This window comes from Carex rostrata, chromosome 35 (assembly GCF_964058835.1).
Source record: "Carex rostrata chromosome 35, lpCarRost1.2, whole genome shotgun sequence".
Classification (NCBI taxonomy): domain Eukaryota; kingdom Viridiplantae; phylum Streptophyta; class Magnoliopsida; order Poales; family Cyperaceae; genus Carex; species Carex rostrata.
The window spans coordinates 193,270-219,696 of record NC_135952.1 but is presented as its reverse complement, the minus strand read 5'-3'; the positions used below and the strand labels follow the sequence as shown (position 1 = coordinate 219,696).

Below are 26,427 nucleotides of genomic sequence, written 5' to 3'. Positions count from 1 at the left end.
ATGAAATTGTTAGAGGAGCTGTCTTGTGGTGTTTTTGACTTGAAAAAAATAAACTATGTTTCTAACATTCTCACATTTTTACTTTGCAGATCGTAGGCTCAAGGATTATTTCCTTAGTCTCATTTTGGTGTAAGACTTTGAATGATGAATTAATGTTCAACTTGTCTTTAATTATACTTTTGGATACTAATGACATGTCGTGTTAGATAATGATTGTTTTAGAGACTCAAGGGGTAAACCAAGAGGAGGATTCAGAGGTAGAAGCTGGAGCAGATCCAATTATGCTGGATCAAGAAGATTCAATCTCTATGCCACGGATAGGAATCCTGGATTGCTTGCTTGAGTTTCTCTTTTGTTGTTTTGTTTTAGTATTGGTAGTTTGATTTTGTATATGCCTTGATGGTATTCTTGGATATCAGCCTTGGTGGCTTGTTTGACAACAACTTCCAAATTCTAACACAAATTTTGTAAATATATTTCCAACCCCATTTGCATTTTAAAACAATGTTCTTATGTAAATTTATTTTTCTTCTACAAACTACATCTCATTTGACCAAATATATATTTTTTTTAATTCTATAAAAAGATCTTATATTGATAAATTAATATATTTCTAATTTTAGTTCAGTTAGCCAATTTGCAAAACTCAGGACTCCCATTTTGCCGTTCTAGCTGTAACTATGCGCAGCTATTGTACTTGAATTTAAACCGTTTGATTTGATTACACAAATCTTCAAAACTTTTTAAAAATATTACAAGATTATCTAATATAAATTAAATTCAAATTTTCAAATAAAATAATTTTTATTACATGTGGTGCGGCAGTCTTGATATCCGCACCGTCTGATCAAAAGTGGGACTAATTTGATCCGAGACAAAATGTACGGGGCTTCAAATAATTCTTTAATATTCGCGTTAAAATAAATCGAACGGTCTGGATCTAATCTCAAAATTTGAGATACTTCAGGTGATACGAATTTAGTGCTGTGGACTGTGGTAGAGTCGCAGAGAGCAGGATGCGGACCCGCCTTGTCAGAGGTGGTAAGAACTAAGAAGGCAATGCTCCCAATTTCGGGTCGGATCCGACTGATCAAACCCTCTGATCTGGTTCTCATCGCGCGATTCTGATCAATCTCAGAGGACTGAAAGAAAGGAGCAGGTTTTCGCATCAATGGGTAGAAATCTCTCTCGATCTGTGAAAACCCTAAAAGATCGATTTGGGAATTCGAAAACAATCTTCGCTTCTCTCCTCCTATGCCTCGACGCAATTTTGGTCACGCTGATTATTCTCTATGTACCATGTGAGTGATCATCCTACTAATTAGAACCTTCTTTTAGTATATTTTCTCTAATTTGGGTCTAGTTGATTTCTACTCATTTGATGCAAATTTGTAATCTTTCAATCTCCGCTCATATGTTTCTGGTTTTTGTAGATACGAAGATAGATTGGGATGCTTACATGTCTCAGGTGAATTTCTGTTTAACACAGTATATTTTTTTTCTCAACTTATATGATCCTTTGTTTCATCACTTATGGCAGTATCATATATCAGCCGTTGAGTACTGGTAAAATCTGAACACATTACTTTGCAAAAAGAATTTTACTTTCTCCAATCAATGCAGTCAATTTAGAATGAATACAGGCTTGCTGATATTTATGGATATATTGCTAAACACATCTCAGCAAAATAAATTTGTGGCTTAAAAAAGAATTTGATAATGCCAGTAATTTAGTTTTGAACTTATGATGTATGATTAAGCTGTCATTTTTACTGTATATCATGTAACAACCAAGTTATGCTATTTCTGATATATTGTTGTTGTTTATGAATTTTGGGCAAGGGGCCCTGATCAAACAATGTTTAATCCATATCGAGATACTGAAATTATCTCTGCATATGAATGCGAAGAGTAACCTGTTTATAAAATCACCTATTTTTTAAACCCTACCTCAAGTTCACTCTGTCTCTCAACATAAATGGTGATTTAAGAGGGAGTGTGTTGCATTTTTTGAATAGGCTAGAAGATGTTGAGAACAAGCGAAAGATAGTCATGATATTTTCTCATGAAGTTCTGGAGTTTTGTCAGTTTAGACCTCAAACTTTCTCTAATTTTATTGCTTGACTAATTCTTTTTTTTTTTTTACATATTTGGATATATGTTTAGGTAGATGGGTTTCTTAGTGGAGAGAGAGACTACTCCAAGCTAAAAGGAGATACTGGGGCTTTGGTTTATCCAGCTGGGTTTCTATATGTATACTCTCTTGTCAAATTTGTCACTGGAGGCCATGTCTTTCCTGCTCAGGTCATAAGTAATATACTCTTTTTCTTATAAAAAAAAATCAGATAGTTGTAAACTTCAACAAATTATTTATTCGTTACATTTGTCGTCCCTGATTCCTAGTACCAGTGTATAACTGTACCAAATTTGGTCCATTCATTACATAGAAGATTTTTAGCCTGCCGTTTTTTTTTTTTTTTTTTTTTGCTCTTCCTGAGAGCTCATAAAGCTCAAGTAGGCATCACTAGAACAATTGGGCAAAAACATGATTTCAGAGAAAGCTTAAAGGGAACTTTTAGCCTTTAATTAGCTCACATTGTTTACTGGTCTAGTAAGAACAATATCAATTGTGTATTGCATTTCCATCGTGGTAGGTCTTAGTTGGGTTGTCATAAAAACTACTTGTATTGAGGGCTTTATTTCATATTTGCATCTTTCCACCTTTGACTAAAGAATATTGTGTTCAATTCTTGCAGATATTATTTGGCGTTATGTACATTATCAATCTTGCCCTTGTGCAGTTCATATACTTGAAGACAGATGTGGTATGTTTTTGTTGTATAATTATATATAAATATAACATGGTGCACAAAGTATTCCTTGACCTTTTTTAACTTATTTGCTCTCATATTTTTCCAAAGTATCTTCCATCAATCTCATTTTCATTTAATGAGTGAGAATCTGAGGTAGGGTTATCTCACTTATGAGGGTAACTGCTCCTTTTAAGGTTCTTCTGTCTCTAAAAATGCACTTCTTGGTAAGATTTGTAGATTCATGATACATTAAGAATCAAGTTTTTATTGTAGATTCATGCTAATTATTATACAAGTTAATAGAGTTATTTATTTGATTGCATAATAAAGGTATGGATTGAATGTTGTTTTATCTCAATTGTTGTTGTTTTCATAAAATGTTTTTTCTTACACACAATATTGATAAATTAAGAGATGCTGTAGAAGGCAATTAAATTGTAGGGTCCTTTTTGCAATTGGTGATAATGAAGGGACCTTGTGGTATTTACATATAATTTTGGTGCATGTGCTAATTTCTTTTAAGCCTCTTGAAAATTCATTCAATATTAATTGATTTTGCTTTTTTAATTATGGTACAGATCCCTTGGTGGGCTTTTGTCTTGCTTAGCTTGTCAAAGAGAGTTCATTCAATATTTGTATTACGACTATTTAATGATTGCTTTGCCATGATATTTCTTCATGCTTCCATGGCTTTGCTTTTATACCAGAAGTGGTACCTAGCTCTTCTTCTTTTCAGGTAACTATGTTTTTGGTGTTAACTTAAAAACACAAAATAAGTCAGTAGTATTGGTATCTGCTGTCTTGCTATAGTACCATTTTAGGTTTGAGAGTGAGGCTATGGTACTATGCATGGCGCATATTGGTCCATACTATGGATCAAAATCTTCATTTTCAAAATCCAAACAATCGATCTGAACCGTTCAACATGATCTCTATATGCAAATGTACTTGTAGATCAAATTTTACATTTTTCAGAATCTTTTACTATTTATTTTAGATAGGTAGAAAATCAGTCGATCTAAATCTAAATATTCAAGAGTATTCAAAAATAATGATTTTCTACCTATCAAAAAAAATTCTAAAAAGTAAAAACTTTGGTCTGCAAGTATATTTTTATATGGAAATCATGTTGAACAGTTCAGATCGACTTTTTGAACTTTGAAAACAAAAATATTGATCTGTAGTACGAACCAATATGTACTATGCATTAGTACCATAGCCTCACTCTAGGTTTTATACTGAGATACCAGGCGACTCCTAAAACACTATTTGGAACATTTCAGCCCATGATTGAAATTACCCTTGTAAAGTTTGTTGCTATAACTTATCTTCTGTTAATTAAAGTTTAGCATTTTTAATTTTGTACAGTTATACATTTTCGTTATTACAGTGGAGCAGTATCGATTAAAATGAACGTGCTTCTTTTTGCTCCACCTTTACTTCTTCTTATGCTAAAGGTACTACATAACTGTTATAGATTATCATTCTATTAGTTTTTATGATCATTTCTGCAAGAATATATATATATATATTTTTTATAGGGTTTGAGCTTCAAGGGAGTGTTTTTGGCATTATTAGGAGCTGGCCTGTTGCAGGTTTGTTCTTTCTTAAGCAGTTAATCTGTTGTTATATTTTTACAATTGTATTCTTAGTAGTATTAATATCATGGTTTTTTATACATAGTATTATGGTTATATTTAAATTGCAGATTAGTGTGGGTTTACCTTTTTTAACATCATATCCAGTGGAATACATTTCAAGAGCATTCAACCTGGGCCGTATCTTCATCCACTTCTGGTACATTTTCTAATTGTATAGTACTTTTATTTTGTATTATAAATTTCTCAGTTTGGATAACCGATAGCATTCATGATCGACTTTTTTTTGTACTGACAGGTCAGTGAACTTCAAGTTTGTCCCAGAGAAAGTTTTTGTATCAAAAGAATTTGCAAGTGTGTTGCTATTTCTCCATCTTACAACTCTTCTTGTATTTGCACACTACAAATGGTCCAAGTGAGTGCTTCATCAAGAAATTCAAACTACATGGTGCTGTTTGTACCAGTATCAGACCAAACTGATACAGTATGCTTTGTATGCTTTTCTGGCTGGTACTAGACATTTCATACTGAAAACTGCATTAGTATATATTTAGTGGTGTGAGGCTAATAGGCTATGGTACTATGCATAGTGCAGATTGGTCCGTACTACGGATCAATATTTTTGTTTCCAAAGTCTAATAGTCGATCTGAACTGTTCGACGTGATTTACATATGTAAATGTATTTACAGACTAAATTTTACATTTTTTAGAATTCTTTTACTATTTTTTAGATAGGTAGAAAATCACTACTTTTGAATGGTCTAGAATCTTTAGATCAAGTGATTTTCTAGTTATCTTTAAGATAGTAAAAAAAATTATAAAAATGTAAAATTTGATCTACATGTACTTTTTTATATGTAGATCTTGTTAAATGGTTCAAATCGATTGTTTGGACTTTAAAAATGAAGATATTGATCCATAGTACGGACCATTATGCGTTATTCATAGTACCATAGCCTTACTCTCTAGTATATATTTTATTAGTGTACATTTGCAATATAAAACATGGTACCTCCTCTAGTTGCTGATTGCTGGGATTTATGTTTTTGCTTGCTTAATTTCACCATGGTTACTTCTATTTATGTTGACAATGTCAATTATACATCAGGTATGAAGGAGGGCTTATATGTCTTTTGCACAGCTGGTTGAAAGATACGGCATCTAAGCTCTTATCATTTCAAGTTTTCTCATGCAAATCAAGACTCAAAATGATAAACAAAGAACGTATGCGTACAAATCATATTATAAAATTCACTATCAGTTTTTTTGTTTTTCATCAGCACTGAAAAATTAATGTATATATTTTGGTATAATTTGTTCCAGATGTAGCAAATGTTATGTTTGTCGGGAACTTTATTGGCATTGTGTTGGCTAGATCTCTCCATTACCAATTCTATTCATGGTAGGACTATTATTTTTAAATTATTCCGAGTATTTAGTTGAATCATTTTGTACATTCATTTTTTAGTTCTTTTTCTTTTTTTCTTAGTGTATTTATATTTGTTATTTTTTTCAGGTACTTCTATTCCTTGCCATTTCTTTTATGGAAGACAACTTTCCCTACTTTTATAAGGTATCAAACTGACATCATAAATGAAAGATTTAATGGGAAAAAAAAAAGTATCTTATATTTTTAATGTGTACCATGATAGTTTTTATGAAATGGGTGGAATAGAACCATATAAAGTTTGTTTTGGATTTTTTTTTTCTTTTTGTTTTGGAAAGCTTTTATTTATGACCATTTTTTTGTGCAGGATAATTTTATTTGCTGGAGTGGAGATATGCTGGAATATATATCCTTCGACCTTCTATTCTTCTCTAATACTTTTGTGCATTCATTTAATTATTTTGTGGGGTCTATGGATGGCTCCGGTTGAGCCTTCCTATGTTGAAGAGGAGAAATCCCATAGCAAGGAGAACTAAACCGAGTTTATTTATATGGAATTTTGCATTTTAAGTGAAGAAAGGTGTTTTTGTTATCAGGATTTTAAGCATAGCCTCCTGAAAATTAATTTTGTAGAAGTGTTTTTCATGATCAAATCCCCTAAATTCTGATTCATTTCTTGTTCTCTTTCTTGGCTTCATGGTTTTTCAAAACTTGTTTTTTCTTATAATACCTGATATTCTTAGCTGTTGGTGAACAATAGCATATTCTCTTTTTATAAGCATTTTGATACTTTTAATTTGGAGGACCGTCATGAAATTTCCCATTTTAGCACGGTGGGATGGGAGTGATATTTTGAAATATAAAGAAACGTGGATTTTCGTTTTTTCTTTAATTTATTTATTTTTTTCATGAGCATTGATTATAGAGCCAAGAAATTTTGCCATTTTACTTTTCCAAAGAAGGATATATATATATATATATATATATATATATATATATATATATATATTATTTTTTCATGGAACTGTCTGGAAACATTTTGGTAAAATAAGAAACATTAATTTTAATTTTTCCTGTGCAGGAAATCACGGGAAAAAAGTAAAATTTTCAGGGTTTAGCTTATTGAGTTTATTAGATGTGTTATAATTTTCGGTAACAGAATCCCATTTTATAAAGTCCAAAATAAAAAAAGTAATAAATTGAATAATGCAAGTGAGAAAAGAAAAATACTTGCATTTTTTTTCTTTCTTTTTGGGTACTGGCCCCAGCGCCGTACCCGAGTGGGCATCACCGCATCGGACACATCAGTCACGCAAAATATGATATCCCCGTCCCCTCGTACCTGTGTCCAGCAAGTAGTAATGTTTCACTCTATAAAGACTAGAATTCAAATCTTAGTAGCCACACATTACGTATTTTATGTTTTATGTTTGACTTCCTTTTTAGTTTTTACCTACTCCTGTGGTACTTTCAACTAAAACCGATTCTAGCATGCACAACGACGACCATATTAGAATGGCTCTAGCAAAACCAACATATTAACATGCCCCGAAATTTCAAAACAATAGCATAGATAAAAGCATTGAGAACACATCACAACATAACAAAAAAAATAAGAAACAACAACGTAAAAGCTACCTTGAGTACTAGATAATATCTCAATTCTACCAAACTCTTAACATATTTACAGCAAATTTGAGTGGCTCCTTGCATAGCATATTTAAATTCCGCCTTGTACTAATGTACAAAGGGTGTACTACTACAACTCCTAAATAGGCCGCATTGTATGATATCATTTATTGAACTTTGGATTGGAATACCTGCCGCCTCTACCCCTCCGTGTGCCTCTAGAAAAACCGCCACCAGATCCCCTGTACGACCAAGAAGCACCGGGTCTGCTAGGGTTTGGTTGCCAAGTGTCCCAACCGTTTTCCTGAGTTTGTGGTTTATTACCATTTGTAGCCTCGGTGTTTGCCTCCCAGGCAGAGTTGTCGTTGTTTCCTAAATGTATGTCATTATTATACTTTGTCAGCATAACAGTTTACCTTGTATTTAAAGCACTGTACTACTTTATCAGCAACAATATTATTATATCAGTCGGTGACAATACCAGAAAAAAGTTTTTAGCAAGTGTGAACTGAATTTTAGGTAGGAATCAAGCCTTGAAGAGTTTTATATCAGCCATGAGATATAGCAAGTCAGAGGCAGTAACAACTAACCCACAACATAAAAGAATGAAGAGGAAAAATGGTACTATGCATAACACGGATTGATCTGTACTATGAATCAATATCTTAAGTGATTTTCTACTTATCTAAAATATGGTAATAAAATTCTAAAAAATGTGAAATTTGGTCTGCAAGTACATTTTCATATGGAGAATTGGAGATCATGTTGAACAGTTCAGATTGACTACTTAAACTTTGAAAACAAAGATTATCTGTAGTACGGACCAATCAGCGCTATGCATAGTACCATAGCCTCATACCTATAGCAAGTAAATTTATTATTGGATACACTAACCAGCTCTATCATTCATTCCTCTGGAAAAGCTGCCGCGTGCACCAAATCTGTTTCCATTTTGCCCCCTGCGAGGATTGGATGTACCGTATCTACTATTATTCATTCCCCAGGGAGCCTGACAATAATTTGTTGCTTCATTTGCATTGGAAGGCCCACCTGTCTGCCAAGCTGAATTCACATTTTTGTGTATTCCTCCTGGTCAAGATGAGTTATTACAGCCTTTGTCAGCTTATTGCCCAACTTCTGTGTAAAACAATCGGGTTGTTCAACATGCTTTTATGAAGACAGTCCCGCTTCCCAGGGAAATTTGGTGTTTGAGATTTTCAATAGAAAAGGGAGAAAATTGTTTTAAGCCAATAGTACAAGTGCATGATGTATGAGCAGAGAAACCATACATTTTGTACCGTACATGATTACTATTATCAGGATGGCTACCTTTAGAACATGATTATTACAGAATCACAAGAAACTTTTAGGATTAAGTGAGGCCATGGTACTAGCATAGCATGGATTGGTCCATACTATGGATCAATATCTTTGTTTTCAAAGTCCAAATAGTCAATCTGAACCGTTCATGATCTCAATAAGAAAATGTAGTTTTGGATCAAATTTTACATTTTTTACTTTTTTTTCTAGATAGGTAGAAAATCACTTGATTAAAAAATTCTAGACCATTCAAACGAGTGATTTTCTACCTATCTAAACAAATTTAAAAAAAAAATCTAAAAAAAAAAAAATGTAAACTTTAGTCTAACATTTTCATATGGAGATTATGTTGAACGGTTCATATCGATTATTTGAACTTTGAAAATAAAGATATCGATCCATAGTACGGAGCAATCAGTGCTATGCGTAGTACCATAGCCTCACTCTTTAGGATTTGAATACCATTCCTTCCTCTAGAACCGCTGCATGACTGAATTCTACTTCCTCTCTGTCCCCTGCCTCGCCATGATGCACCATCTCTGCTTGTACTAGGTGCCCATGCGCCCCAATTAGTTTTTGTTTCTTCGTTTGCATTACAAGTTCCAGTTGTCTTCCAAGCTGAGTTTCATAAAGAACCAGGTGAAATATTGGAAAATTGTAAATCTACATTTGATGATAATATTTGACAAAGAATTTTTCACTGAATTAGATCATAAATCAAACATCACCTACCCCCCCCCCCCCCCCCCCCCCCCCCCCCCCCCCCCCCCCCCCCCCCCCCCCCCCCACACACACACACACACCAAATCCCACCAAAAAGGAAACATGTAACAAGTTGAGAAAAATGAAATCAACCAGTAATTCAAATTGAACAGAAGTTTGGCCTCCCCATACCTCATGCTAATTCTAACCCATAACATGTAATATAATAGGATAACCTGGGTCAGTTTGATAAAAGGGTTTACCTGAATGAGAACCAGTTTCATTTTCCCAAGTGGTAACTTTAGATTTGCCATAACCCTTTCCAGATTCACTCTCCTCAACTAAACGTAGGTCCACAAGGGATCCAAAGTCAATCTGCACATAAAATTAACCGTATATGTTAAATATAAACCAATGGAGTAATAAATTCATTTTCGTTATGGCCTTTTGGATAAGTTCTCTGTCATTTATTTAGCAGGATTTCATTTTTAACAAATAACAGTTAGTCTCACCAGATATGAGCCAACTTGTAAAAATGAAAAGAAAAAACAGTTCAAAATATCTGAAATTAATGTACCTCTAAGGTGCCATCTTCTTTGTACAGCGATCTCTGGGATTCAGATATTTCACCATCCGGAAATATTGGATACTCAGAAACAGGGCCTAGTAAGATTCGCATCGTTATGGGATCAAATTTTATCACTTTCCCAACCTGAAAAAAAGAAGTTGAAACAGTAAGAAAAATTTTGAGAGTAGCAAAAAATAAAAGCGAAGTAGATATACATAAACAACAAAGTCAACGAGTCTTTTCCTAGAATAATAAAAAGAAAAAGTCAATGAGCTAGAAAAGATAAATATGCAGTCATACTCGAAAAAAAGAGAGCTCAGGTCGACCAAAGGTCTCCACAAGGCGATAAGCGATTATATCACCTTCCTGAAATGCATTATTAACAACATAATCACCAAAAAGGCAAAAAAAAAAAAAAAATTATCTCTAACTATGATAGATTCTGAATCCCCTCCTAAGCATCATAACAACCACTAAACTCATACAAAATCACTGTCTTCCAGAAGATTATGACCATTCAAAAACAGTGATTTTGTAACCTATCTAAAAAAATAGTAAAAATTCCAAAAAAATATAAAATGTGGTCTCCAAGCACAATTTTACTGTTTTTTTAGATAGGTACAAAATCACTGTTTTTCAGAAGATTATGACCATCCAAAAACAGTGATTTTGTACCTATCTAAAAAAAACAGTAAAAAATTTCCAAAACATATAAAATTTGATCTCCAAACACATTTTAATATGGAGATCATGTTGAGCGGGTCGGATCGACTGTTTGTAGTTCAAAAACGGAGAAAAGGATGTGAGGCATGAATGGGGCATTTTAACCCTACTCTATAACTCTATAGATTAAAGTAAATAGTCCTGAGGAGTGCACTACAAGCTCCTCATTTGAGATACTAAAATTCAATAAAATTATGAGGGGAAGTAAACCGTTGGTAGGCATGTCAAGGGGTAAAAGCTATCAAAGTCTATATCATCTTCATCATCAGATTCTTCCACTTCATCAGTTGACACACTATTATTAATTTTGGCTTGTGAAGTTTTTTCTTTTTGACCATCAGATTGGATCCATGACTTTTGCATGTTACTTGGACTTGGTGCATTTGGGCCATCTAAGTTGCTCCTGGGCCGCCATGGGGAACTTCCAGCAGTTATTTTATCAGTCTGTAACGGTTTATTAAAAAAAGAATTTTAAAAAGTTTTACAAGATTCATGTTCTAAAATTATCTGAAAGGCCATCAAGTCTGAATCCACATGTTCCAAAATTTATACAACTTAAAGCACAACCATGAAATCATGTTTTAGGGTTGATTTCTTGAGCTTCTCTCTCCAATCTTAAAAGTTATGTGAAACATCAATGCATTTTGGTAACAAGCAATAGTCATATGAACAACAAAAATATGAAAATTATTAAACAGATAAATACAGCATTTTTACATACCCTAGGCCCGTTTTCCTGACCAGTACTCAGTCCAGCACCTGAAGTAATCAATCAGTTCAGTTCATAAAGTTGTGCTAATCTTTTCAGGATATCTATCTCTAATAAGGAAAAACGAAACATGTGTTTTCCTATGTAGATAAAAACTACAAAAATTTAATATCAACAGTTTAGAGTCAAAGGCAGAGTCTTTTACCAATGCCATTTCCTTGAATAGCTCCATGAGAATCCTTCGCCATCTAGTGGCATTTCACAGTTTCAGATAAGAACACATGTTTGGAGTTAATACTGCAAGTGACTAGAAAAATAAATGATTATGCTCAAGTGTGCATGGTTTGAGAATAATTATACCTCAAATTTATCTTTAAAATTATGTAACATCATGCTTTTCTGCTCCTTCGAAATAGTATCTCTACCATGAAACTGAAAAAAAAAAAACATTGTTAACCATTAGACAAACTGTTCTCCGCTTCTCACTTAAAGTAGCCCTAACAAATTCACAGAATAAGTCAGATGTACCTTCTTCTTGAACCAGAAAAGGAAAATAAAGATAACAAAATGATAAAAAAAATATTTCAAATCAACTGTTCTCCGCTTCTCACTTAAAGTAGCCCCCGCCCCCCCAAAAAAAAAAAACATTGCAGGAAGAGCATTGGATCGGCTTACAAGATAGATAGATAGATAGATAGATAGATAGATAGATATATTTTTTTTCACAAAAGTGGGTAAGCCCCACCTGTTTCATATTGAAACAAAGCATTTCTTACAATAATCAATGGAATATCAATTCCATTTTACAAAAGAGCTAAGTAACAGCATACTAGAGTAGCTAAGAGGAGAAGCATACACAAAAGCAGTTCATACTAAAAACATAAGAGCATATTACAAAACAGCATTAGGCTAAAAATCCTATCAGGTGCTGGAACAGGTTGGGCAATCATCCATGTAGTAATCACCATTACAAGATAGATATATGATTTGATCACAATAACATTCAAACAAAATACACGAAAAGAATAAATATAAGAGACCTCTTGACCACCCCGATGTTCAGAACAAGTGTTTTGGCTGGTGCAGTTAACTTCTTTGTTCCTAGAGACAGAAAAAAAAAATACCAACAACTTCAGCTCAATTATCTGGTATAATCTGATACCGGACCAGCTCAGCATCAACCCTAGGAGGCTTTCTTTGTCTTTACTGTTTAAGATTTACAAACCAATAGACAAACTTCATTTTTGAGGAATGGATAAAATATTTTATTTTTCATGGGTTTTTCATAAAGTGATGTTAATTTCACTAAAGAAAAAAAGAAAAAAAAAAAAAAAAAAAAAATTTTCCCAAACAAGTTGGGGTAGGCTAGAAATGAAACCCAACCGGAGTGAGGGTTTCATTTCCATAAATAGGTTGTATTTTAAGTTGGCTCGCCACACCTATCACAACCCAATTTCACTAAAGCAAAAAACCCAAGAATTTTGCTTAATAAAGCAAAAATGAGACATACCCACTGACATAATGGACATAAAAGCACAGATATTATAATTAAGAAATCAGACAAGTTAAATTCGAAAGCATACCTCTCAGATGCTGTAACTGGAACATTTGTCTCTTGATTAATAGTGTTATTTTGACATGAAGCTTCAATGGTAACAGGCCTTTCATTAGCAGTCAGCTTCAACTTCTTTTTCCTATGTGAAATACAATTAAACAACTTTCCTACACAATTTCACAGATTAATTCCCTCAACTGAGAAATTAGTTGAGGCATATATGACAATTCAAACAAAAGAAACATTACTTTGATTCCTCAGGGCTTTCCATTTCCTTATGCTCTCTCTCGGTGCCGATCACCTCAGTTAATGCCCTCTTCTTCTTCTTCTTCTTTTTCTTGTTGATCTTCTTCTTTTGACTTGCATTCTCTCCATTTTCAATTAACAAAATGCCATTGTTGGACAAGACAGTTTGCTTTTCATTAATCTTGTTCCCTTCAATTTCACGTTCCTCATCAGGGATAGCAACAGCTTTTTTCTTACCCTGGCCAATTTTCTGACTAACACTAAAAAAATGTCCAAGTAGCTTAGTGCATAATTTTATAATTTTTATCTTTGGACCTAAGAGTACCTAGATAGTCAGTAGTACCTTATTATATCATTGTCTTCGAATAGTGAGGTTGGTTCAAATGGTGGTAAGGGATCTCCATCTATCTGCATTAGAAGATAGGCATGTTAAAACCTCAAAGAGTAACCTTTTATTATTCCTTCAAATCCAAAAGTTATACATTTAATAAAAAAACAATGATAAGTTGATCACTAAACCCTGAATTCCTGAACCTGAAACAGGCACACTTGTTAATATCTGACTACTGAAATATAAAACAACATGAGTGAGGCTATGGTACTATGCATAGCGCACATTGGTTTGTACTTTGGATCAAATCTGAACCGTTCAACATGATATCCATATGAAAATGTACATGCAGATTAAATTTTACATTTTTTTAGATAGATCTTTTTTACCTATAAAAAAATAGTAAAAAAAATCTAAAAATGTAAAATTTAATCTGCATGTACCTTTTTAAATGAAAAATTCATGTAGAACAGTTCAGATCAATTGTTTAGACTCTTTAAACGAATATATTGATCCAAAGCACGGACCATTGTGCGCTATGCATAGTACCATAGCATCACTGAAACAACATTGTCACTGTGTTTTGTGAAACCCTGAAGGATCGTTAAAACTCACCGAAAGGGGTTTACAAGTTAACTTACCTCGAGAACAAGATCATCGATGGAACTGCAGCGAAGGCCAAAGCGGTTGCTGATGTCACGAGCGAAGTCGGCGACGGTGGCGAACTCGGGACGGATCGCCGCCCAGATCCGGCGGGTTCCCTGGAATTCCTGCGATCTCAGTTCCTTAGTCAGAAGATGGCGGTCGGCGAAAACCAATTGAACCCTAACTGGCGCCTTGAGTTTTTTCTTCCCCATTGTTGGTTTGATCGGAGAGAATTTCGACCCAATACAAGCGCACGGTTGGGTTTTAGAGGGTTTAAGAGCGAATCCATGTAACAAGATATTTTCACCGAAATTTAATTGCTGATAGCTCTTCTACAAATATTGACGAATAAAATAATTATAAAATAAAATAATATATATCTAATTAGACTTTTTGTAATAAAAATTAGTTTAGGTCAATTAACGAATAAACTTCTAAGGTTTTCGGTTAAAAATAACCACAAAATGAAATAATATATATCTAATTGAACTTCTTTGTAATAAAAATTAATTTAGAATTATCAACGATTAAACTTTTAGAGTCTTCGGTGAAAATAACTATCAAATAAAATAATATATAATCAATTCAAGCCACCGCATCTTAATAGAAATAATATAGTAAACAATTTGGGCCGCATTTCTGGTTGGGAGAAGGAAAAAGGAAGAAGAAGAAAAAAAAAAAAGGGTCGGATGCAGACCTCATTAATGGTCCTCATCCCTTAGATGCGGTCTCAAAAAAGAGGTCCGCATTTAGGAGATTTATACGCTTTATTCTAAAGATTTGAAGTACTATTAATGAGGTTTATACGAAATATTTGAAGGTTTGTAAACAAAGATTTAAGTTGTTTTGAAGCAAAATAAAAAATTGAAAGTCACATAATTTAAAATGGTTAAAAAAAATGACGACACAAATGTAACTCGAAAGTTATTCTTCATGTATCTCATTTTAAAGATAAAATCAAGTAAAAAATGTTCATATTTTTAGATTTGCAAAATTTATCACGGATTGTCGGAGGAAAAAAAACAGGTGGGTGAAAGAAATCTTTCTTCTTTTGACTTGAAGACAAAATTAGTTAGAAATCAAAACTATCTAGATTTAGAATTTAAATATTTTATAGGGATTTAAATTTTTGCTAGTAACATTTTAAAATGTTATAAATATACATTTAAATGTTTGAATATTAGCACTGAAAATGAAAGTAAGATAACATTGGAATGTTTTTTATGTTAAATTATTCGAGGGACTCATTCAAAAATTTATTTGGATATCAGTTATCAAGCTCCAAAAAACAGGGAGGGGGGGGGGGGGGGGGGGTTGTAACCAATTTTTCTTGGTCGTCCATTCCTCAATCATTTGCAATGTTTTATACCACGGAATTTTAGCTTTTGAAGAACAAAAGAAAAGTCAAATGGTTCATGCATCAATGAGCGTACATCAATGCTACAGGGGTAAAAATATGAGAAAAACTAGTGTGCTACTTGTAGTATAATGATATGATGTATAATGTATTGCCTCTTTAAAAACATTTGGATATGCTCCAATTACGAATCCAAACCGTTGATAACAAATTATCTACTTCATAAGTGATGCATGTACATATAAAATTTATAAATTTTTACATTCATTCAATACAAAATCAAACGGTAAAAAAATATTGTATTAAAATTAACTTATAAATCTTTATATTTTTGACAGTTTGACTTTATATTTGTAAGGAAAAAATTTCTAGGAATTTTTTTCATAAACCATAATTAATAAAACGAATTTTACGGAACCAATATGATTGATTTTTTTTTTCAAAAACCATAAGGATCGTGGGGTTCCCACAGTCTCAAATTTTTTTTTTTTTTATAAAACAGAATTTTTAAATTTTTTTTTGTATTAAAATATTAGAAATGTTGAATATATTTCTTTGAAAATAGATGAAATACAATATAATTTGATTTATTAGAAAGACTGCAATAAATAACCCGGATCAATATTTTTCAGGTCGGGTTTTTTGCGGCTGTAAGAAAAATTAATATATTTCTTTATGTGTTATTAGAATAAAAATAAAAATGCTTAGATTCTGAGTTATTGATCCCGGTTCAAAAATCACTTCTAGGTAATTCAGAAAATATTATGATCCTTCTAGTACATTTAATTTATGAAAAGTTGTATCTATTTTTGAAAAAAAAACAAAAACTTTTAAGTTATTTAATGATTGTTATTCAAAAAGAATTCTCAAAATAGATATAACTTTTTATAAATTAAATGTCCTAGATTGATCACAATATTTTCTGGATTACCTAGAAGTGACTTTTGAACCGGGATCAATAACTCAGAATCTAAGCATTTTTATTTTTTTATAATAACACATAAAGAAATATATTAATTTTTCTTACAGCCGCGAAAAATCCGACCTGAAAAATATTGATCCGGGTTATTTATTGCAGTCTTTCTAATAAATCAAATTATATTGTATTTCATCTATTTTCAAAGAAATATATTCAACATTTCTAATATTTTAATACAAAAAATAAAAAAAATTGTTTTATAAAAAAAAAAAAAATTGAGACCGTGGAACCCCACGGTCTGGAGAAAAGACAATTTTGAGACCGTGGGAATCCCACGGTCCTTATGGTTTTTGAAAAAAAAAAAATCAATCATATTGGTTCCCTAAAATTCGTTTTATTAATTATGGTTTATGAAAAAAATTCAATTTCTAGTGTTATGAAAAAAATTCAATTTCTAGTGTGCCCATACAACCTTTGAAAATAGCCAATATTCTCATGAAAATATCAAAATATCTCATATCCCCATAAAACTTAATATATTTCCTTCTATTCCCTTTTATTCATTTAACCTTTTATCTAGTTATTTCAAAAATTGAATTGATAGATATACCTTTTTTTATTTTGACTCTCATCTCTCCTAAATAGATTGTGTCATTCTAAAAGTGTCAGTCAATTGGTTAATCAATCACAAAAGTGCTTCTAAAGAAGAAAGGTTTTGTAATGCCTGAGGCCCAGATCTTCTTTGCTTTCTCAATTCTCAGGGATCCATAAAGTGCTTGAATTTTCTTTTCAGGGGTTTGTTTTATGCTTCTAATTAAGTGCTTGAGTTTCAATTGCTATATACAGGATTTTCCTTCAAAAAAAGTTTTAATTTCATGGGAAGTGTAAGAAACCAGCAAGTGCCTTAATTTGTTTGTGTCTTCCTCTTTAATTATATATTGAAAAAGATAAATTATGAATTACATGGAACCATTAGCACATGGGTCACGTTTATAAAAACCTGGAGAGGTTATTTACGATTAATATTTGAATCACTGAGAATTACCAACTACAATTTGGAGGTTGTGATCAGATCATATGTATGGGACTCCGGCCTATATTAGATTAGATTTTATCATGTTTGGTTCTGCAACGTTGTTCTCTCCATTTTCTTTGCTCGTTTTGACTTAATTTTGTAATGGAATAGGAAATTGATATAAACCGTTTATTCTGTTGAGCTCAAGTCCCAACTATATATGCTGTACTTGCTTTAATTGGTCATGGGTCGCTCTTAATTTTAATTGGAACTACATCAGTTTTTCTCATCCTGTATTAGGAGTGCAAAACTATTGCTGAATTGTTTGTGAAACAATGAATCGATTAAGTTTAGTGAAATGGATTTGGCAACTTGTTCGGATGGGTAAGTGAAGCGGGGAGAGTATCATCTGCGGAGTTTTTAATCTGGTCCGTCGTTTTAATCGGACGGACCAGATCAGAGGGGACCCAAATTTTGAGATCTGATGTGGTCCGTCCGATCAAAACGAACGAACCAGATTAAAAGCTCCGCAGAGGATAGCGTTCCAAGTGAAGCGTGGTTAGTGTGTAGATCATAATTAAGGATTACCACAAAAGCCGATTCTTTTGTATTACACACTTGCTCATCTGATTATATTGTGGTACAATCTGAGTGTGCTACACAGAGGTGGAGCTAGACTTTCAAGTTATGAGGACTAAACGTGAATGAGAATCAATTTTACATTGCATATAACATTTTACTATAACTTATATAGAAAATTCCAATAAAAAAATAGCTTATATAGAAAATAAAGTATAAGTACAAAAAAATTGAAAAAGAATGAAGGTCAATTGACTCTCATTCCTTTTTTGCAAACCGAATTGTTTGTGGCCAAATTATTGTGAAGTTGTGTACATAAAAAAAAAAAAACTTTGGATCCGATTTTTTTTTTTAGGATCCATCTATGCCATTGAAAATCCGAACTATTCTTTTTATTTCTCTATTTTATTTAATAATAATTTTTATAAATACAAAATTCTCCAGAAGTGAACCCCATCAAAAGCATGCTAGTCTTGAAATAACAGGAACTAAAGGTACAAATAGGTAATAATTTATATACACAATAGACCCATTGTAAGGTTCTAAGCTTATATAAACATAATGAAAATCATATTAATTTAAGAACAGTAGCCTAAGTGATTGAGGTACCACAATGCGCCTTCTGCAGCATGCTCTTGTGCGGCTTCTCTTTCACAATTAGGTGCACTGAAGCAGTCAAGTACTGTCAGTGAGTATGTATTAATTAATACTGTCACCTTGTACTTGAACCTGTTTGAGCAAGAAATTGATAAATATCAATTTTATGTTTCTTTATAACCAACCTACAATAACTCAAAAATAAGTTAATTTCTCTTGAGGGTAACAACTTCCTAAAGCTATCAAGAGTGCATAATGTATAAAACCTAGTTATACTCATAACACTCAATTATCGGACACAACTTATATTGAGCTTAGTTGTGCATTTAAACTTGAAGTAAGGTAATAGAGTGAGGCTATGGTACTATGCATAGCGCGGATTGATCTGTACTATGGATCAATATCTTCGTTTTTCAAAGTCCTAATAGTCGATTTGAACTGTCAACATAATCTTCATATGAAAATGTACTTGTAAATCGAATTTTACATTTTTTACTATTTTTTAGATAGGTAGAAAATCACCTAATCTAAAAATTCTCGACCATTAATAGTAGGGATTTTCACCTAATCTAAAAAAATAGTTAAAAATTCTAAGAAATGTAAAATTTAATCCATAGTAAGGAGATCATGTTAGATCGGCTATTAGAACTTTGAAAATGAAATATAAATCCATAGTACGGATCAATCCGCTCTATGCATAGTTTCATAGCCTCACTCAAGGTAATAAAGCACCCAGGAATTTAGAAGAGAAGAGGAAGAGATAACAATAAAACTTACATAATATTCTGGTTGGGACCCACCACTTCACATAATTCGTACGTAGGGCTGTTCCACTTGTTGGCGGAACAAATATCTAACAGCCTTAATTTTGCAGTCTTGGCAGAATCTGCATGTTTCAATAATAAAAAAAAAATGGATGTTAATATAATTACAGGACTGGAATACCAGAGTTAAGCTAATGTGGTTCTTCCGAATTTTTGAAAAAATTAGGAGAAAAGTGTGTGTGTGTGTGTGTGTGTGTGTGTGTTCTCTGAACAATGTTTCGTAGCATCTATATATTTTTGAAGGAAAATGAAGGTACTTTGGCAATCTATTGAAGCAGACAGGTATACCAGTACCCTGATCTTCACTTGTTAGAAACAAACTCATATTTGCAATTTAAACCCACAAAATTCTTAAATTTTGCAAATAATTTGTAACCAACTGATGGAATGATGGACTGCTCCAAAGACAATTTTCTCTCCCTACCTCCCGAAAACTTGATTGAACTAAAAGTAAAGCCAATTGAATTTAACAATTCTCTTAAATTGTATTGACATATTATAAAGCAATCCACCTGAGTCAATCTTTGCTTTAATTACTGGTTTCTGTTTGTGAGGTTTGGGTGTTATTTTGATTTATGAAGAAAAATTAGGCACAATTTGCAAAAAATGCCCCTGCCATGTACCAGACTTACCAGAAAAATATAAAATAATATAAATAAAAAAAACAAGGCTTACCAGAAGTATCTGCACTATTGCAAGAAATCTCTACCAAGCAATTATTGTTCTCTTTATCTTCCCCTGTATTTCCTGGAGCATGTTCACCGACTGCGGGTCCCGTCTTGAGCACCTTTTGTACATGCAACTCAAAACTATCCTTTGTCATGGCTGTGATACCTTCCGTCTCTTCGTGAGACTTTCTTTTAGAGTTGTTGTGAAACTGTGTAAAAGTAGAGGTAAGTAAAAAAAAACCTTCTTTGCGGTGAAGAATCCGTATAAACAGGTAATGTGATAATTACAGTCCTGCCCCTGTGGATACCATGTTTGATTGGGTGTTACAAGACTAATTATATCTGGTACAAAATGTTAGTGTAGGTTTAGAACCAATGTTTATTGGTACATATCTGAACCAGATCAAAATTGAATGATTTGGTACCAAGAAACAATACCGTAACACGGTTTAATGGTAAATGAAAAAATTGGTCCCCAAAAAACCTATTTGGTTTTAGGAATAATCTGTAATAGCGTTTCTAAATAAGCCTATTCCAATTAAAGACGAACTAATTTTGGAGAATCGGATACTATTGCAGACAAGGAAACTAAAAATTTCAATAATTCCAAGTTGCAAAAAAAAAAAAAAAAGAAAGAGAAACAAGGCATATTCTCTATTATTTTGGAGTATTTTTTCCATTAAAATAGTATTAAAAAAAAAAAAGACAAGCTTGCAATACCTAAAAGGCTTAAACCCTAACCATTAGCACGAAGGACCTCCTTTTACAAAAGAGAAGAATCCAATCGGTAATAGAGGAGTAAACATTTTTACATGCAGCGCACAAACATATAATAGCGCTGTTTGATTCTATAGTCAGTGAGCTGCATGAAGCTAAAACTGCTCTGTTAAAAAAAGTACCCGTAATAGAAGGAGAGGGGAGCAAACTTTACCCTTACTAAAAGTAAATAATACAAAGAGGTTAAGGATAAGGTTAGTTTAGGTTACCTCGATTTCCATGGGATCAAACCACTGCCAGGATTCATCTTCACTGACCACCATTTTTGTCTCTTTTTTTTTAGCTGCTAGTTATAACCTTCTTGTCGGGAATGAAGTAGACACGCGAGAGGGACCGCGAGTAAAGAAAGCTTTATTATATACTAAAAAAAAAAAAGAGTAAAGAAAGCTTTTGGTGGGCGTAAGAATTCCCTAAAGTACTTCGTCTTTTGAGTTTATAGATGACCGTCAGATTCTTCTAATATTCGTGCTGATTATGATCGGACGGTTTGGATCTAAACTCAAAAATATAAGTTACTTAAGGAGATTGATTCCAGGATAATGGAGGCTTTTGTTTGTCGGGACTCGAAAGCGAATTCGCATCCTCTGAGATATCTCATATTTTGCGTAACTTTTTGGAAAATCTCAACCGTTACAATACGTTCTACGCGAATCTCAAAGCTCAAATAATACTGGCCCCCTACGTCACCCCCGAATAGACACCGGACACGTCGGTCACGCAACATATGAGATATTTCAGAGGATACGCACTCTTTTTCTTTTCTTTTTTGTGAGAAAAAGGATACGCACTCATGGAAAACGAGAACCTGTAGCGTGAAACTCGATCGGAACGTGGCAGTCTGGATATTCCTCCATTCGCTTTAAGATATGTGCGGATGAATTATTTTAAAATTAGTTTTGTGAATCTAGACGGCCGAAATTTTATTTATAGTATATTAAATTTTTTTTTAAAAACTGGAGAGTTCAATTGTGGCTCCATTCTCCAAAAATAAAAAAAATACACTGTAATATAGATTTTTGGAGACCTTCAATTCAATCTGCGGGCTCTCAAAAATAGAGTTGCAGATTGAATTCACAACCTTGATATTTTTGAAATTCTTCAATTTCAGACGTATTTTAATTTCAGTCTAGACGAACATGCAAATCTTACTGCAAATTGAACGGATGCAAATTTAATTATTTTTTATAAATATTATGCCACCTATCACAAAAAATAGACTGATAATATTATAAGAAATATTTTCTCATCCTTCAAAATTATATATAAAAAAAGTACATATATGATATTAACTATTTTATTAATTAAGATTACACAAAATCATCTTGAAACATTTTACATGGGAGCGTTGAGTGATTTTTTCATTTTGTTTTATTTTAATATGGAGGAGTACAATTTTCTTTTTAGGTACTAATCAAAATTATTAAAGGTTACTTTTGCCCTATTAAAATTTTGTAAATGAAATTAGTTAAGAATTAGGAATTTCTTCTGCAAAAAAGCAAAAAAAAAAAAAACACACACACACACTTAATTTTGACAGAGTTGTAATTACTTATATCACATGAAATTATCATCTTAATCATTCGTTTTTGACTTAAATAGTATACGACAAGTCAATATGAAATATTATCTCAATGTAAACATATAATTTGTTATGAAATTCTGAACCATATATATATATATATGATTGTAAACATGATATATATTGACAGGAGCTAGGTCAACTATGGTTAAGGGATTACACTTTGCCACTTTTAGTATTTACAAAAAGAAAAATTAAAACCATGGCTCTTTTAATATTGAATAATTATATGAAACCCCCCACTCTCATCCCCCATTTTTCCCGCACTCTCTCTCTTCCTTAACTGCCATATATCCCCCCACTAATTTCGCTAAAAGTTTCCTTTTATCCCCGCATTAAATTAGACTGTCATTTAATACCAATCCCCGCATTAATTATAACTTCCTCTAATAACAATTCCCGCATTAATTATTCATTTAAAAACAATCTCCGCATTAATTATACTGTTATCTAATAACAATCCCCGTTAATAAATGCTTATCTGTTAATTGATGTTCAAAAAAGTATTTATCATTATTTCTGAGAAGTATTTACCCTTGTAACATAGAGTATTTATCATTGATGTTTTACTGTAAGTTGTAATTATGTCTGAGAAATATTTATCTATGTAATACAAAGTATTTATCCATGTAACGTAAAATATTTATCATTGATGTTTTACTGAAAGTTACAAGTATGCATGAGAAGTATTTATCCATGTAATATAAATTATTTATCCATATAATGTAAAATATTTACCCATGTAACATAAAGTATTTATCATTATGTCTCAGAGTATTTATTATTGGGTGAGGGGATTGTTTATTTAATGGTCTCCAGTTGTGCGGGGACGATTCAAAAAAAAAGAAAATTTTGTGCGGGGACTGTTAGTGTAATAATATAGAAGTCAATAATACGATAATTTATCATAAAACTTTGTTCATGAATTGGATGATTAATATCATTTTGTTGCCTTGAGTATTATTGAATTTATGGATCATTTCGAGTTCATGACTGAAATTGTGAAACTCCATAATATAGATAATATATACTCTTAAAAAGTCACTGACTAAGGAAATTAGCAGGAACACTAATTACCGCGATAAGGTTAGTATGTGGATTAAAAGATGGTTAAGTTTTACAAACCACCTGACACGAGATGTCATTTTAATCACATAGATATATGTTCTAGGAACATGGTATTTGACAGACCCCGAATGAAACATTAAATAGAATTGTGTTCGTGTCATTTATGTTTTAATTGTTAGTTTGTAATAATCTAGAAGTCAATAATACGATAAATTATCATAAAGCTTTGTTCATGAATTGAATGTTTATTTATATATAATTTTGTTGCCTTGAGTATTATTGAAATTATGGATCATTTCGAGTTCATGACTGAAATTGTGAAACTCCATAATATAGATAATATATACTCTTAAAAGTCACTGACCAAGGTAATTAGCAGGAACACTAATTACCGCGATAAGGTTAGAATGTGGATTGAAAGATGGTTAAGTTTTACAAACCACCTGACACGAGATGTCATTTTAATCACATGGATACATGTTCTAGGAACATGGTATTTGACAGACCCCGAATGAAACATTAAATAGAATTGTGTTCGTGTCATTTATGTTTTCATTCAGTGTCAAGTTCTACAGTATGAGGTATTTATCGTTCCCACTAAGAAATATGTATGTGTGAGTGTTATCTAACGCTGTCCGTAAAAAACAGTCATAACGGTAGCATTTCCATACGTATAGCTTAGCTGAGGAAGTGATAGTCTGCCAAGAATACTATTTGTCCCTCGTATCTCTATACGAGCTATAGCATCACTGGGCCCCTTGGTAGAGTTAGATTATCTGCATGTGGTATAATTACAAGAGTAATTATATTTGATAATCTACTCAAGATCAAGAAAAGATACAGTTAGCAAGGATGACACACATCTACCTTGAAACTGATCTGATAGCTATGAGACAGAAGAACAGACACAAGTAAATTGTTTACTGGATCGTGATATTGTACAGTACATCATCATCTGTGTAATTGGATGGTCATAGTGTATACTGCCAGATGCCTCCTGTGATTATAGAAGTTAAAACAGTTTTAATTCTATTTACCAACATAACACATATCCTATTGGGTCACACCATATAGGAGTTAATCGGAGAATCTTATTGTGATTGATTATAAATTGGTTATGATCAATATTAAGATGGTTATAATTAATTATACGTGTTATAATTAAATTATATTTGTCATGTTAAAAATAACAAAGCAAAAACTAATGGTTATAATTAGTTATACTTGGTATAATTAATTATAATTAATTGTACGTCATTTAGAATGACAAACAGAAACACAGGTTTGTTTATAAACGTGTTTGACATGTTGTATAAAAATTACCAAACGAAAACCGTAAACGAATATAATTGTACATGACAATTATACATATTTGATATTGGATAGTTACTATTTACTATTCCTTTGGGTTAATGGGTTTAGAATCCATTAAACTAATCTAACCAATATGAAGTTGCAAAATCAAATTTGAATGCCACATCCAAAATGGCAAAAATGTAATTTTGCCAAGTACGGGGGTATTTCGGTCTTTTGGCGAACCTCCTTATTTGCCTATAAATAGAGGGGCATAGGTGAAAGAGAAAAATCACTAATTCACATGTTAATCTGATTACTTCGTTAATTGGATTTCTCTCTTTCTCTATTTACGGTTTTTCGATTGGTGAATAGTGTTTTACCGAATTTTCGCGGTATTTCAGATTTGGTTTAATTAGCAAATCTGATTGAAACGAATTTTTTGGTGAATAGTGTTTTTGCAGAATACCGCGGTTTATAGTATTTCTGGCAAAAGAAATAAACTGCTCTCTGGTTAGTCCTGGTGGATAACTAATAGAGGTATCACACGTGTGATACTCCGAGTCGATTCCTTCCCTGGTGAGGCTCTACTCGCTCGGTCTGCATTCCAACTGTGATTTAGAAACAAGGTATAAACATGTTATATTAATCTATTTAATTGATAAATAGATTTAATGTTTTAGAAAATCAATTATGGAGTAGATCTGTAAATAGGATTAAACGAATCTTCTTGATTCATTTAATCCTTAGCTTAAGGTAGATGTAAAAGTTTTGTTTTACTCTTTCCGCACCTTAAGCATATAAATGGGTTTGAACAGTCAAAACCCCAACATGATTAATCAATGGGTTTGAACAGTCAAAACCCCAACATAATTAATCAATGGGTTTGAACAGTCAAAACCCAACATTCATTCAGTGTCAAGTTCTACAGTATGAGGTATTCATCTTTCCTACTAAGAAATGTATGTGTGATTGTTATCAAACGCTGTCGGTAAAATGCAGTTATAACGGTAGCTCTTCGGTATACATGGCTTAGCTGAGGTAGTGATGGTTTACCAAGAATACTATTTGTCCCTCGTATCTCTATACGAGCTATAGCATCACTGGGCCCCTTGATAGAGTAAGATTATCTGCTAGCGGTATAATTACAAGAGTAATTATATTTGATAATCTGCTCAAGATTAAGAAAAGATTCAGTTAGCAAGGATGACACACATCTACCTTGAAACTAATCTGATAGCTATGAGACAGAAGAACAGACACAAGTAAATTGTTTACTGGATCGTGATATTGTACAGTATAGCATCATCTGTGTAATTGGATGGTCATGATGTGTTGCCAGATGCCGCTCATGATTATAGAAGTTAAAACAGTTTTAACTCTATTTACCAACATAACACAGATCCTATTGGGTCACACCATATAGGAGTTAATCGGAGAATCTTATTGTGATTGATTATAAATTGGTTATGATCAATAGTAAGATGGTTATAATTAATTATACGTGTTATAATTAAATTATAA

At 32.5% G+C, this 26,427-nt stretch overlaps 3 protein-coding genes across 8 annotated transcripts; 1 reads left to right on the top strand and 2 right to left on the bottom strand.

The window, feature by feature from the left end:
* Positions 1-1,032: 1,032 nt before the first annotated feature.
* Positions 1,033-6,469, top strand: ALG3 (asparagine-linked glycosylation 3). Of its 2 annotated transcripts, XM_078298129.1 has the most exons (13): positions 1,033-1,301; positions 1,434-1,468; positions 2,167-2,304; positions 2,757-2,825; positions 3,392-3,549; positions 4,204-4,270; positions 4,355-4,408; positions 4,522-4,610; positions 4,710-4,826; positions 5,521-5,636; positions 5,736-5,814; positions 5,929-5,985; positions 6,167-6,469. In XM_078298129.1, exons 1-13 carry the CDS (start codon positions 1,172-1,174, stop codon positions 6,333-6,335), a joined length of 1,278 nt encoding a protein of 425 aa, XP_078154255.1. In that variant the 5' UTR covers positions 1,033-1,171; the 3' UTR covers positions 6,336-6,469. The 2 variants fall into 2 exon arrangements, with proteins under 2 accessions (XP_078154255.1, XP_078154256.1); XM_078298130.1 differs by lacking the exon at positions 1,434-1,468 and having other exon boundaries at positions 1,034-1,301.
* Positions 6,470-7,353: 884 nt separating this feature from the next.
* On the bottom strand, positions 7,354-14,502 carry LOC144549404 (uncharacterized). Of its 5 annotated transcripts, none has more exons than XM_078298122.1 (15): positions 14,224-14,502; positions 13,595-13,659; positions 13,254-13,511; positions 13,034-13,144; positions 12,491-12,551; positions 11,811-11,882; positions 11,656-11,698; positions 11,463-11,500; positions 10,952-11,185; positions 10,319-10,384; positions 10,028-10,162; positions 9,714-9,825; positions 9,211-9,366; positions 8,323-8,517; positions 7,354-7,800 (listed from the first exon to the last, which is right to left on the bottom strand). In XM_078298122.1, exons 1-15 carry the CDS (start codon positions 14,437-14,439, stop codon positions 7,592-7,594), a joined length of 1,971 nt encoding a protein of 656 aa, XP_078154248.1. In that variant the 5' UTR covers positions 14,440-14,502; the 3' UTR covers positions 7,354-7,591. The 5 variants fall into 5 exon arrangements, with proteins under 5 accessions (XP_078154248.1, XP_078154251.1, XP_078154252.1 ...); XM_078298125.1 differs by having other exon boundaries at positions 11,811-11,855; XM_078298126.1 differs by having other exon boundaries at positions 11,811-11,849.
* Positions 14,503-18,544: 4,042 nt separating this feature from the next.
* LOC144549485 (uncharacterized) lies at positions 18,545-21,298 on the bottom strand. The gene is made up of 4 exons (XM_078298230.1): positions 21,173-21,298; positions 20,194-20,395; positions 19,472-19,580; positions 18,545-18,826 (listed from the first exon to the last, which is right to left on the bottom strand). Exons 1-4 carry the CDS (start codon positions 21,224-21,226, stop codon positions 18,676-18,678), a joined length of 516 nt encoding a protein of 171 aa, XP_078154356.1. The 5' UTR covers positions 21,227-21,298; the 3' UTR covers positions 18,545-18,675.
* Positions 21,299-26,427: the final 5,129 nt, after the last annotated feature.

Bases quoted from the DNA above. Each gene is read 5' to 3' on its own strand.
- ALG3 (XM_078298129.1), top strand. From the start codon at position 1,172: ATGGGTAGAAATCTCTCTCGATCTGTGAAAACCCTAAAAGATCGATTT. The intron at 1,469-2,166 runs GTGAATTTCTGT...ATATATGTTTAG, and splicing joins GGGATGCTTACATGTCTCAG to GTAGATGGGTTTCTTAGTGG. The intron at 5,637-5,735 runs GTATGCGTACAA...AATTTGTTCCAG, and splicing joins CAAAATGATAAACAAAGAAC to ATGTAGCAAATGTTATGTTT.
- LOC144549485 (XM_078298230.1), bottom strand. From the start codon at position 21,226: ATGGTGGTCAGTGAAGATGAATCCTGGCAGTGGTTTGATCCCATGGAA. The intron at 19,581-20,193 runs GTAAGCCTTGTT...TGAAACATGCAG, and splicing joins CAATAGTGCAGATACTTCTG to ATTCTGCCAAGACTGCAAAA. The intron at 18,827-19,471 runs GTAAGTTTTATT...TTGCTCAAACAG, and splicing joins GGTCCCAACCAGAATATTAT to GTTCAAGTACAAGGTGACAG.
- LOC144549404 (XM_078298122.1), bottom strand. From the start codon at position 14,439: ATGGGGAAGAAAAAACTCAAGGCGCCAGTTAGGGTTCAATTGGTTTTC. The intron at 12,552-13,033 runs GTATGCTTTCGA...TTCTGTCTCTAG, and splicing joins CCAGTTACAGCATCTGAGAG to GAACAAAGAAGTTAACTGCA. The intron at 11,186-11,462 runs GTATGTAAAAAT...AAACCGTTACAG, and splicing joins GTCAGGAAAACGGGCCTAGG to ACTGATAAAATAACTGCTGG.